At 43.0% G+C, this 12,437-nt stretch overlaps 1 protein-coding gene across 2 annotated transcripts in view; it reads left to right on the forward strand.

Annotated features, from left to right (window-relative positions):
• Positions 1-12,437, forward strand: part of vps13d (vacuolar protein sorting 13 homolog D) — an 81,563-nt gene that overhangs the window by 53,540 nt on the left and 15,586 nt on the right. For both annotated transcript variants that reach the window (XM_041856098.2, XM_041856099.2), the window contains 8 exons: positions 782-890; positions 1,336-1,506; positions 9,644-9,748; positions 10,167-10,316; positions 10,596-10,748; positions 11,148-11,244; positions 11,579-11,727; positions 11,961-12,095. In XM_041856098.2, coding sequence (XP_041712032.2) covers positions 782-890; positions 1,336-1,506; positions 9,644-9,748; positions 10,167-10,316; positions 10,596-10,748; positions 11,148-11,244; positions 11,579-11,727; positions 11,961-12,095 — 1,069 coding nt within the window. The remainder of the gene's footprint in view (positions 1-781; positions 891-1,335; positions 1,507-9,643; positions 9,749-10,166; positions 10,317-10,595; positions 10,749-11,147; positions 11,245-11,578; positions 11,728-11,960; positions 12,096-12,437) is intronic.

The following is a 12,437-nucleotide window of genomic DNA, read 5'->3' on the forward strand; positions in this document are numbered from 1 at the left end:
CAAGACAATCCATCCACCTGACAGGTGTGGCATATCAAGAAGCTAATTGAACAGCATGATCATTACACAGGTGCACCTTGTGCTGGGGACACTAAAAGGCCAATCTAAAATGTGCAGTTTTATCACACAACACAATGCTACAGATGTCATCACCTCATGTTTCAGCATGATAATGCACGGCCCCATGTCGCAAGGATCTGCACACATATCCTGGAAGCTGAAAATGTCCCAGTTCTTCTATGGCCTGCATACTCACCAGACATGTTTCCCATTGAGCATGTTTGGGATGCTCTGGATCGACGTGTTCCAGTTCCCGCCAATATCTAGCAACTTCGCACAACCATTGAAGAGGAGTGGGACAATATTCCACAGGCCACAATCAACAGCCTAATCAACTCTATGCGAAGGAGATGTGTCGCGCTGCATGAGGCAAATGGTGGTCACACCAGATACTGACTGGTTTTCTGATCAACAGATGCATATCTGTATTCCCAGTCATGTGAAATCCATAGATTAGGGCCTAAATAATTTATTCAATTGACTGATTTCCTTACATGAACTGTAACTCAGTAAAATCTTTGAAATCGTTGCCTGTTGCATTTATATTTTTGTTCAGTATATATTTACCTGTATCTGACATCCTTGTCCTCTCTCTCTCTCTCTCTCTCTCTCTCTCTCTCTCTCTCTCTCTCTCTCTCTCTCTCTCTCTCTCTCTCTCTCTCTCTCTCTCTCTCTCTCTCTCTCTCTCCCCCCTCTCTCTCTTCCTTCCCCTTTTCCCTAGCTATGAGCCCTTGATGCTGAGGAGGCCAGACCCGCGGCGCAGCACTACCCAGACTTGGCACTTCTCCTCAGGCATGCTGACCTGTGGCCTGCCCCGGCTGGTGGTACAGGTGGGTAGAACGCCTCTTACTATCTGCAGATCAAACATACTTTTGCAGTTACACTTTATTTTAGAAGTATTTTAGGTGTCCATATCAAATTCTTATAATCTGATTATAATTCCAGAATTCATTAGTTCTTTGTATCTAATCTTGCATTGTTAAACACTTAATAGGATTTTTCCGAGATTAAGTAACACTTCATTTACAGGTGAATGTCTTGAAATGTGTAATAGGTACTTCATAATGCTGTTGAGTAAGGTTCTTATAATTAGAGCTCAGAGACACTTTTGACAATGTGACCTACGAAGCTTAGAAACACTTAGCTAGTATATTAGTCCTATACTGTATGTAGACACCTAAAACAAAGTCTTACCAAATGTTGCTTCCAATCTGAAATATAGCTCCATTTTTATTTACTGTGCCCCTCTGTGTTAACCTCTGACATCCCCCGTAGGCGAACGGTGGTGTGGAGGGGCTGTTTGACGGGGCAGAGGTGGTGCTGGGTCCGGCTGCAGGCCTGCTGGAGCTGGGCCCAGAGCAGCAGTTCATCAACCAGAAGATGAGGCCTGGCTCTGGTGTGCTGTCTGTCCAAGTCCTGCCTGACGGACCCACACGAGTGCTGCAGGTTAGTTTTGGGGGTATTTTGGGTAAGAGTTTACATACACTTAGGTTGGAGTCATTAAAACTCGTTTTTCAACCACTCCACAAATTTCTTGTTAACAAACTATAGTTTTGGCAAGTCGTTTAGGACATCTACTTTGTGCATGACACAAGTAATTTTTCCAACAATTGTTTACAGACAGATTATTTCACTTATAATTCACTGTATCACAATTCCAGTGGGTCAGAAGTTTACATACACTAAGTTGACTGTGCCTTTAAACAGCTTGGAAAATTCCAGAAAATGATGTCATGGCTTTAGAAGCTTCTGATAGTCTAATTGACATCATTTGAGTCAATTGGAGGTGTACCTGTGGATGTATTTCAAGGCCTACCTTCAAACTCAGTGCCTCTTTGCTTGACATCATGTGAAAATCAAATGAAATCTGCCAAGACCTCAGAAAAAAAATTGTAGACCTCCACAACTCTGGTTCATCCTTGGGAGCAATTTCCAAACGCCTGAAGGTACCACGTTCATCTGTACAAACAATAGTACGCAAGTATAAACACCATGGGACCACGCAGCCGTCATACCGCTCAGGAAGGAGACGCGTTCTGTCTCCTAGAGATGAACGTACTTTGGTGCGAAAAGTGCAAATCAATCCCAGAACAACAGCAAATAACCTTGTGAAGATGCTGGAGGAAACAGGTACAGTGAGGGGAAAAAAGTATTTGATCCCCTGCTGATTTTGTACGTTTGCCCACTGACAAAGAAATGATCAGCCTATAATTTTAATGGTAGGTTTATTTGAACAGTGAGAGACAGAATAACAACAAAAATATCCAGAAAAACGCATGTCAAAAATGTTATAAATTGATTTGCATTTTAATGAGGGAAATAAGTAATTGACCCCCTCTGAATCAGAAAGATTTCTGGCTCCCAGGTGTCTTTTATACAGGTAAAGAGCTGAGATTAGGAGCACACTCTTAAAGGGAGTGCTCCTAATCTCAGCTTGTTACCTGTATAAAAGACACCTGTCCACAGAAGCAATCAATCAATCAGATTCCAAACTCTCCACCATGGCCAAGACCAAAGAGCTCTCCAAGGATGTCAGGGACAAGATTGTAGATCTACACAAAGCTGGAATGGGCTACAAGACCATCGCCAAGCAGCTTGGTGAGAAGGTGACAACAGTTGGTGCGATTATTCGCAAATGGAAGAAACACAAAATAACTGTAAATCTCCCTCGGCCTGGGGCTCCATGCAAGATCTCACCTCGTGGAGTTGCAATGATCATGAGAACGGTGAGGAATCAGCCCAGAACTACATGGGAGGATCTTGTCAATGATCTCAAGGCAGCTGGGACCATAGTCACCAAGAAAACAATTGGTAACACACTGCGCCGTGAAGAACTGAAATCCTGCAGCGCCCGCAAGGTCCCCTTGCTCAAGAAAGCACATATAAAGGGCCGTCTGAAGTTTGCCAATGAACATCTGAATGATTCAGAGAACTGGGTGAAAGTGTTGTGGTCAGATGAGACCAAAATGGAGCTATTTGGCATCAACTCATCTCACCGTGTTTGGAGGAGGAGGAATGCACCTATGACCCCAAGAACACCATCCCCACCGTCAAACATGGAGGTGGAAACATTATGCTTTGGGGGTGTTTTTCTGCTAAGGGGACATGACAACTTCACCGCATCAAAGGGACGATGGACGGGACCATGTACTGTCAAATCTTGGGTGAGAACCTCCTTCCCTCATCCAGGGCATTGAAAATGGGTTGTGGATGGGTATTCCAGCATGACAATGACCCAAAACACACGGCCAAGGCAACAAAGGAGTGGCTCAAGAAGAAGCACATTAAGGTCCTGGAGTGGCCTAGCCAGTCTCCAGACCTTAATCCCATAGAAAATCTGTGGAGGGAGCTGAAGGTTCGAGTTGCCAAACGTCAGCCTTGAAACCTAAATGACTTGGAGAAGATCTGCAAAAAGGAGTGGAACAAAATCCCTCCTGAGAAGTGTGCAAACCTGGTGGCCAACTACAAGAAACGTCTGACCTCTGTGATTGCCAACAAGGGTTTTGCCACCAAGTACTAAGTCATGTTTTGCAGAGGGGTCAAATACTTATTTCCCCCATTAAAATGCAAAATCAATTTATAACATTTTTGACATGCGTTTTTCTGGATTTTTGTTGTTGTTATTCTGTCTCTCACTGTTCAAATAAACCTACCATTAAAATTACAGACTGATCATTTCTTTGTCATTGGACAAACGTACAAAATCAGCAGGGGATCAAATACTTTTTTCCCTCACTGTACAAAAGTATCTATATCCACAGTAAAACGAGTCCTATATCGACATAACCTGAAAGGCCACTCAGCAAGGAAGAAGCCACTGCTCCAAAACCGCCATAAAAAAGACAGACTATGGTTTGCAACTGCAGATGGGGACAAAGACTGTACATTTTGGAGAAATGTCCGCTGGTCTGATGAAACAAAAATAGAACTGTTTGGCCATAGTGACCATCGTTATGTTTGGAGGAAAAAGGGGGATGCTTGCAAGCCGAAGAACACCATCCCAACCGTGAAGCACGGGGGTGGCAGCATCATGCTGTGGGGGTGCTTTTCTGCAGGAGGGACTGGTGCACTTCACAAAATAGATGGCATCACGAGGAAATAAAATTATGTGGATATATTGAAGCAACATCTCAAGACATCAGTCAGGAAGTTAAAGCTTGGTCGCAAATGGGTCTTCCAAATGGACAACGACCCCAAGCATACGTCCAAATTTGTGTCAAAAATGGCTTAAGGACAACAAAGTCAAGGTATTGGAGTGGCCGTCACAAAGCCCTGACCTCAATCCTATAGAACATTTGTGGGCAGAACTGAAAAAGTGTGTGCGAGCAAGGAGGCCTACAAACCTGACTCAGTTACACCAGCTCTGTCAGGAGGAGTGGGCCAAAATTCACCCAACTTATTGTGGGAAGCTTGTGGAAGGCTACCCGAAACATTTGACTCAAGTTAAACAATTTAAAGGCAATGCTACCAAATACTAATTGAGTGTATGTAAACTTATGACCCACTGGGAATGTGATGAAAGAAATAAAAGCTGAAATAAATCATTCTCTCTACTATTATTCTGACATTTCACATTCTTAAAATAAAGTGGTGATCCTAACTGACCAAAGACAGGGGATTTTTACTAGGATTAAATGTCAGGAATTGTGAAAAACTGAGGTTAAATGTATTTGGCTGAGGTGTATGTAAACTTCTGACTTCAACTATATATACAGTGGGGAGAACAAGTATTTGATACACTGCCGATTTTGCAGGTTTTCCTACTTACAAAGCATGTAGAGGTCTGTAACTTTTATCATAGGTACACTTCAACTGTGAGAGACGGAATCTAAAACAAAAATCCAGAAAATCACATTGTATGATTTTTAAGTAATTCATTTGCATTTTATTGCATGACATAAGTATTTGATACATCAGAATATTTGGTACAGAAACCTTTGTTTGCAATTACAGAGATTATACGTTTCCTGTAGGTCTTGACCAGGTTTGCACACACTGTAGCAGGGATTTTGGCCCACTCCTCCATACAGACCTTCTCCAGATCCTTCAGGTTTCGGGGCTGTCGCTGGGCAATACGGACTTTCAGCTCCCTCCAAAGATTTTCTATTGGGTTCAGGTCTGGAGACTGGCTAGGCCACTCCAGGACCTTGAGATGCTTCTTACGAAGCCACTCCTTAGTTGCCCTGGCTGTGTGTTTCGGGTCGTTGTCATGCTGGAAGACCCAGCCACGACCCATCTTCAATGCTCTTACTGAGGGAAGGAGGTTGTTGGCCAAGATCTCGCGATACATGGCCCCATCCATCCTCCCTCAATACGGTGCAGTCGTCCTGTCCCCTTTGCAGAAAAGCATCCCCAAAGAATGATGTTTCCACCTCCATGCTTCACGGTTGGGATGGTGTTCTTGGGGTTGTACTCATCCTTCTTCTTCCTCCAAACACGGCGAGTGGAGTTTAGACCAAAAAGCTCTATTTTTGTCTCATCAGACCACATGACCTTCTCCCATTCCTCCTCTGGATCATCCAGATGGTCATTGGCAAACTTCAGACGGACCTGGACATGCGCTGGCTTGAGCAGGGGGACCTTGCGTGCGCTGCAGGATTTTAATCCATGACGGCGTAGTGTGTTACTAATGGTTTTCTTTGAGACTGTGGTCCCAGCTCTCTTCAGGTCATTGACCAGGTCCTGCCGTTTAGTTCTGGGCTGATCCCTCACCTTCCTCGTGATCATTGATGCCTCACGAGGTGAGCTCTTGCATGGAGCCCCAGACCGAGGGTGATTGACCGTCATTTTGAACTTCTTCCATTTTCTAATAATTGCGCCAACAGTTGTTGCCTTCTCACCAAGCTGCTTGCCTATTGTCCTGTAGCCCATCCCAGCCATGTGGAGGTCTACAATTTTATCCCTGATGTCCTTACACAGCTCTCTGGTCTTGGCCATTGTGAAGAGGTTGGAGTCTGTTTGATTGAGTGTGTGAACAGGTGTCTTTTATACAGGTAACGAGTTCAAACAGGTGCAGTTAATACAGGTAATGAGTGGAGAACAGGAGGGCTTCTTAAAGAAAAACTAACAGGTCTGTGAGAGCCGGAATTCTTACTGGTTGGTAGGTGATCAAATACTTATGTAATGCAATAAAATGCAAATTAATTACTTAAAAATCATACAATGTGATTTTCTGGATTTTTGTTTTAGATTCCGACTCTCACAGTTGAAGTGTACCTATGATAAAAATTACAGACCTCTACATGCTTTGTAAGTAGGAAAACCTGCAAAATCGGCAGTGTATCAAATACTTGTTCTCCCCACTGTGTATGTGAATATATATATATATATATATATATATATATATATATATATATATATATATATATATACACACACACAGTGAGGGGAAAAAGTATTTGATCCCCTGCTGATTTTGTACGTTTGCCCACTGACAAAGAAATTATCAGTCTATAATGTTAATCGTAGGTTTATTTGAACAGTGAGAGACAGAATAACAACAAAAAAATCCAGAAAAACGCATGTCAAAAATTTTATAAATTGATTTGCATTTTAATGAGGGAAATAAGCATTTGACCCCCTCTCAATCAGAAAGATTTCTGGCTCCCAGGTGTCTTTTATACAGGTAATGAGCTGAGATTAGGAGCACACTCTTAAAGGGAGTGCTCCTAATCTCAGTTTGTTACCTGTATAAAAGACACCTGTCCACAGAAGCAATCAATCAATCAGATTCCAAACTCTCCACCATGGCCAAGACCAAAGAGCTCTCCAAGGATGTCAGGGACAAGATTGTAGACCTACACAAGGCTGGAATGGGCTACCAGACCATCGCCAAGCAGCTTAGTGAGAAGGTGACAACAGTTGGTGCGATTATTCGCAAATGGAAGAAACACAAAAGACCTGTCAATCTCCCTCGGCCTGGGGCTCCATGCAAGATCTCACATCGTGCAGTTGCAATGATCATGAGAACGGTGAGGAATCAGCCCAGAACTACACGGGAGGATCTTGTCAATGATCTCAAGGCAGCTGGGACCATAGTCACTAAGAAAACAATTGGTAACACACTACGCCGTGAAGGACTGAAATCCTGCAGCGCCCGCAAGGTCCCCCTGCTCAAGAAAGCACATATACAGGGCTGTCTGAAGTTTGCCAATGAACATCTGAATGATTCAGAGGAGAACTGGGTGAAAGTGTTGTGGTCAGATGAGACCAAAATGGAGCTCTTTGGCATCAACTCAACTCGCCGTGTTTGGAGGAGGAGGAATGCTGCCTATGACCCCAAGAACACCATCCCCACTGTCAAACATGGAGGTGGAAACATGCTTTGGGGGTGTTTTTCTGCTAAGGGGACAGGACAACTTCACAGCATCAAAGGGATGATGGACGGGGCCATGTACCATCAAATCTTGGGTGAGAACCTCCTTCCCTCAGCCAGGGCATTGAAAATGGGTCGTGGATGGGTATTCCAGCATGACAATGACCCAAAACACACGGCCAAGGCAACAAAGGAGTGGCTCAAGAAGAAGCACATTAAGGTCCTGGAGTGGCCTAGCCAGTCTCCAGACCTTAATCCCATAGAAAATCTGTGGAGGGAGCTGAAGGTTTGAGTTGCCAAACGTCAGCCTCGAAACCTTAATGACTTGGAGAAGATCTGCAAAGAGGAGTGGAACAAAATCCCTAATGAGATGTGTGCAAACCTGGTGGCCAACTACAAGAAACATCTGACCTCTGTGATTGCCAACAAGGGTTTTGCCACCAAGTACTAAGTCATGTTTTGCAGAGGGGTCAAATGCTTATTTCCCTCATTAAAATGCAAATCAATTTATAACATTTTTGCCATGCGTTTTTATGGATTTTTGTTGTTGTTATTCTGTCTCTCACTGTTCAAATAAACCTACCATTAAAATTATAGACTGATCATGTCTTTGTCATTGGGCAAACGTACAAAATCAGCAGGGGATCAAATACTTTTTTTCCCTCACTGTACATACATACATACATACATACATACATACATACAGTACCAGTCAAAAGTTTGGACACACCTACTCATTCAAGGGTTTTTCTTTATTTCTACATTGTAGAATAATAGTGAAGACATCAAAACTATGAAATAACACATATGGAATCATGTAGTAACCCAAAAAGTGTTAAACAAATCAAAATACATTTTCTATTTGTGGAGGCCAGGTCATCTGATGCAACACTCCATCACTCTCCTTCTTGGTAAAATAGCACTTACACAGCCTGGTGGTGTGTTTGGTCATTGTCCTGTTGAAAAACAAATCATAGTCCCACTAAGCGCAAACCAAATGGGATGGCATATCGCTGCAGAATGCTTTGGTAGCCATGCTGGTTAAGTGTGCCTTGAATTCTAAATAAATCACTGACAGTGTCACCAGCAAAGCACCCCCATACCATAACACCACCTCCTCCTTGCTTTACGGTGGGAACTACACATGCGGAGATCCGTTCACCCACACTCATCCGTTCACCCACACCGCGTCTCACAAAGACACGGCGGTTGGAACCAAAAATCTCAAATTTGGACTCCAGACCAAAGGACAGATTTCCACCTGTCTAATGTCCATTGCTCGTGTTTCTTGGCCCAAGCAAGTCTCTTCTTCTTATTGGTGTCCTTTAGGAGTGGTTTCTTTGCAGCAATTCGACCATGAAGGCCTGATTCATGCAGTCTCCTCTTAACAGTTGATGTTGAGATGTGTCTGTTACTTGAATTCTGTGAAGCATTTATTTGGGCTGCAATTTCTGAGGCTCGTAACTCTCTGATGAACTGATCCTCTGCAGCAGAGGTAACTCTGGGTCTTCCTTTCCTCCTCATGAGAGCCAGTTTCATCATAGCGCTTGATGGTTTTTGCGACTGCACTTGAAGAAACTTTCAAAGTTCTTAATGTTCAGGTTTGACTGACCTTCATGTCTTAAAGTAATGATGGACTGTCGTTTCTCTTTGCTTATTTGAGCTGTTCGTGCCATAATATGGACTTGGTCTTTTACCAAATAGGGCTATCTTCTGTATACCACCCCTACTTTGTCACAACACAACTGAATGGCTCAAACCCATTAAGAAGGAAAGAAATTCCACAAATTAACTTTTAACAAGGCACACCTGTTAATTGAAATGCATTCCAGGTGACTACTTCATGAAGCTGGTTGAGAGGATGCCAAGAGTGTGCAAAGCTGTCATCAAGGCAAAGTGTGGCTACTTTGAAGAATCTCAAATATTAAATATATTTTGATTTGTTTAACACTTTTTTCGTTACTACTTGATTCCATATGGGTTATTTCATAGTTTTGATGTCTTCACTATTATTCTACAATGTAGAAAATAGTAAAAATAAATTAAAACCCTTGAATGTAGGTGTGTCCAAACTTTTGACTGGTGCTGTATATATCTTTTTTTAAAAAAGTAAATTCCAATGATAAATTGAAATTCAACTCTAGAATTAAATATGAGTTCTGACCCTGTATAGTTGACTGTATAGTTTCAATACTTTCGTGTTGGTTCCATGTCTGCCGGTAATTAGAATATTCTGACTGGCTGTATGTGATGCTGATGCTACTGTAGATCAGTGACTTCAACCAGCGGCGAATGAACCGGACGTCCCCGAGCACAGAGGAGGACCAGAACAAAGACAACATTCAGAAGAAGGAGCCAGAGCAGGAACTGGAGGTACACTTACTAACCATTAAAAGTGTATAAAACTACATTTCCTCTTCCTACCCATAGCAAAGACCTTTCAGTCCCTCAGAATGAGTTTTTTTGTGATCGTTGCTGGACGAAATGCTTGATTTTGCTGTGGCAATAATGACATTTCGCATGGTAATTTGTAATAATTTTGTCCAATTTGTCACAAATGCACTGATGAGGGAAAAGGTTTGTTGACTTGTTGCTTGGGTAACCATTTTATGCTGTAATATTGAGATGATTTGATTGTTTTATGCAGTAATAGTGCGGTGATTGGTCAAATTTGCATGCCCTTGCATAACATGCGAGAAATTCACAGAATTGCAAAATCCTGGAGGGATTGTCACATAAGGCTAACCTACCATGACCACCGTTCTGTCTGTCCGTCTTGTCTGATGGTCAGGTGTTGGTGAACTTGGAGGAAGGCGTGGGTCTCTCCCTGGTTAACAAGCTGCCAGAGGAGCTGGTGTTCACTACGTTGTCGGGTATAGATGTCCACTTCACTCGCACCGCTGCCAACGAGGTGCTGGAGCTGAGCATCCAAAACATCCAGGTAACCCCACCTAAACCATTCACACTTTCTTAACCCCTTTAGTGCACCTTTTAGACATAATAATAATAATAATAATAATATGCCATTTAGCAGACGCTTTTATCCAAAGCGACTTACAGTCATGCGTGCATACATTTTTGTGTATGGGTGGTCCCGGGGATCGAACCCACTACCTTGGCGTTACAACATCAACTGAGGAGTTTGATTTGTAGTTGTGCCTACATGTATTGAGTCTTTCTCTCTTTTTCGCCCTCTCTCTTTCTCCCTCTCCTCCACCAGGTGGATAACCAGCTCCTGGGCACCACTCAGCCGGTGATGCTGTGTGTTTCCCCAGGCTCCAATAGTGAGAGCAGCATCGTGGACACTGGCGCCGCCCTGCAGGTCAACTCTGTTAAGGTCCCCAGCAGCCTCGTTCTCACCGACCTCTTCAAGGTAAGGCTTGACTGCCAAGTTCACTTCACAGCACCTCAGGCATGACCTGACTCAACCAGGGTCATATTCATTTGGCAGGAAATTGAAGAAAACTAATTGAAACAGGGAGTGACTACCATGTCTTGTCCAAAAAGAAATGCTACATTTTGTTTTCCGTTGCAATATGTTTTTCTAATGTGTGCCCCAATGAATACGACCCATATGAACAATCACTAACACTTGCTAGCAAATTCAAACTAGTTTCAGTTTGCCATACAGTAAGCATTAGCTAACAGACTGCAGAGGAGGCAAGTTCATGAAAGTGTTTATGAACCCAGTAGTGAAACTGCTAACTGAATGACTGTTAAGGCTGAGGAGATGTTGTAATACTGAGGTCATGACACAGTGTTTTCTGTGCAGCATCTCATGGTGACAGCGAGGCGCTTCACTGTCATCATCGAGGAGAAGCTCCTGCTGAAGCTGCTCAGTTTCTTTGGTTACGGCCACACAGAGGCAGGTGGGTAGACCCCTGGTTCCTGAACGGACATCATGACAGGTTTTTGGACCGTACGAGAGGCACTCTATAGATAGTAATTTATACACGGTCCGCTTATAAATGTGTATAGACATCATTGCATAGTTTGTAAGCCATTAAATCAGGGGAATACGTGTATAATACATGGATAAGGCCTGTTGACCATGATGATCAACACTATTATATGATTTATAATCAGACAATCAGTTAAAGTTAGTGCAATTATAAAGAACAGATGGTATGTCTGTGCTGTGTGTGTATCTTGTATTTGGGATGGTCAGTGTTCATTGTCTGTCTGTCTGTCTTATGGTTCCAGAACTGGAGAGGTTGGATGAGAGTCTGTATGAGAAGGCCAGTGAGGACCAGGGAGCTCCCAAGCGCTACTACTTTGAGAACCTGAAGATCAGCCTCCCTCAGGTCAAACTGAGTGTGTTCACCTCTCACAAGCTCCCACCTGACCTCAAGGTAAATGGTTACTAAATTCAGTACAAATAAATTATACAGAGCCGTACTAGGATATTCTTACAGTGAAGCATAGCGTGCTTTCTGCCTTCATATGGCTGCCTTTGCCTGTTGGTTTTCTCTTTGGCATTATAAGACAAACAAATGTACATAATTCTCCACTTACCTTGACTGTTGTGGATCCACCCAGACCATTTTATTGTGCCTGTTCTAAAAGTGCTCTGTGCTCTCTGTAGGCCCTCAAGGGCACGCTGGGTATCCCGCTGATACGGTTCGAGGATGCAGTGATCAACATGTACCCCTTCACCCGGGTCCACCCTTACGAGACGCAGGAGATCATCATCAACGACATCCTCAAGCACTTCAGAGAGGTGAGGGGAAAATGAACAGATAGACAGACTTTCACTGGAGGTGATATGTAATGCCAAATTCCAAAATTATGCATATGGCTTTAGCATTCATTTATGTTAATAAGCAGCTAAAGGTGCAATCTGTTGTAACTTTCAATTTTGGTGAAACATATTAACCCAGCAGACCTCAACCAGTTACTCAGACACCTAGCAGTTTCCCTTATACATAGAACAAGAAAGAAGTATTATCTAAAAAGAGCACGACCTAGTCATTTACTCACTTTGAAACTTAAGACCAACGAACAGTTTGCGAACATTGCTTCAATTAAATTACCTAATGGGAACTCTACTACAGATCCAACT

This window comes from Coregonus clupeaformis, chromosome 30 (genome assembly GCF_020615455.1).
Source record: "Coregonus clupeaformis isolate EN_2021a chromosome 30, ASM2061545v1, whole genome shotgun sequence".
Taxonomy (NCBI): Eukaryota; Metazoa; Chordata; class Actinopteri; order Salmoniformes; family Salmonidae; genus Coregonus; species Coregonus clupeaformis.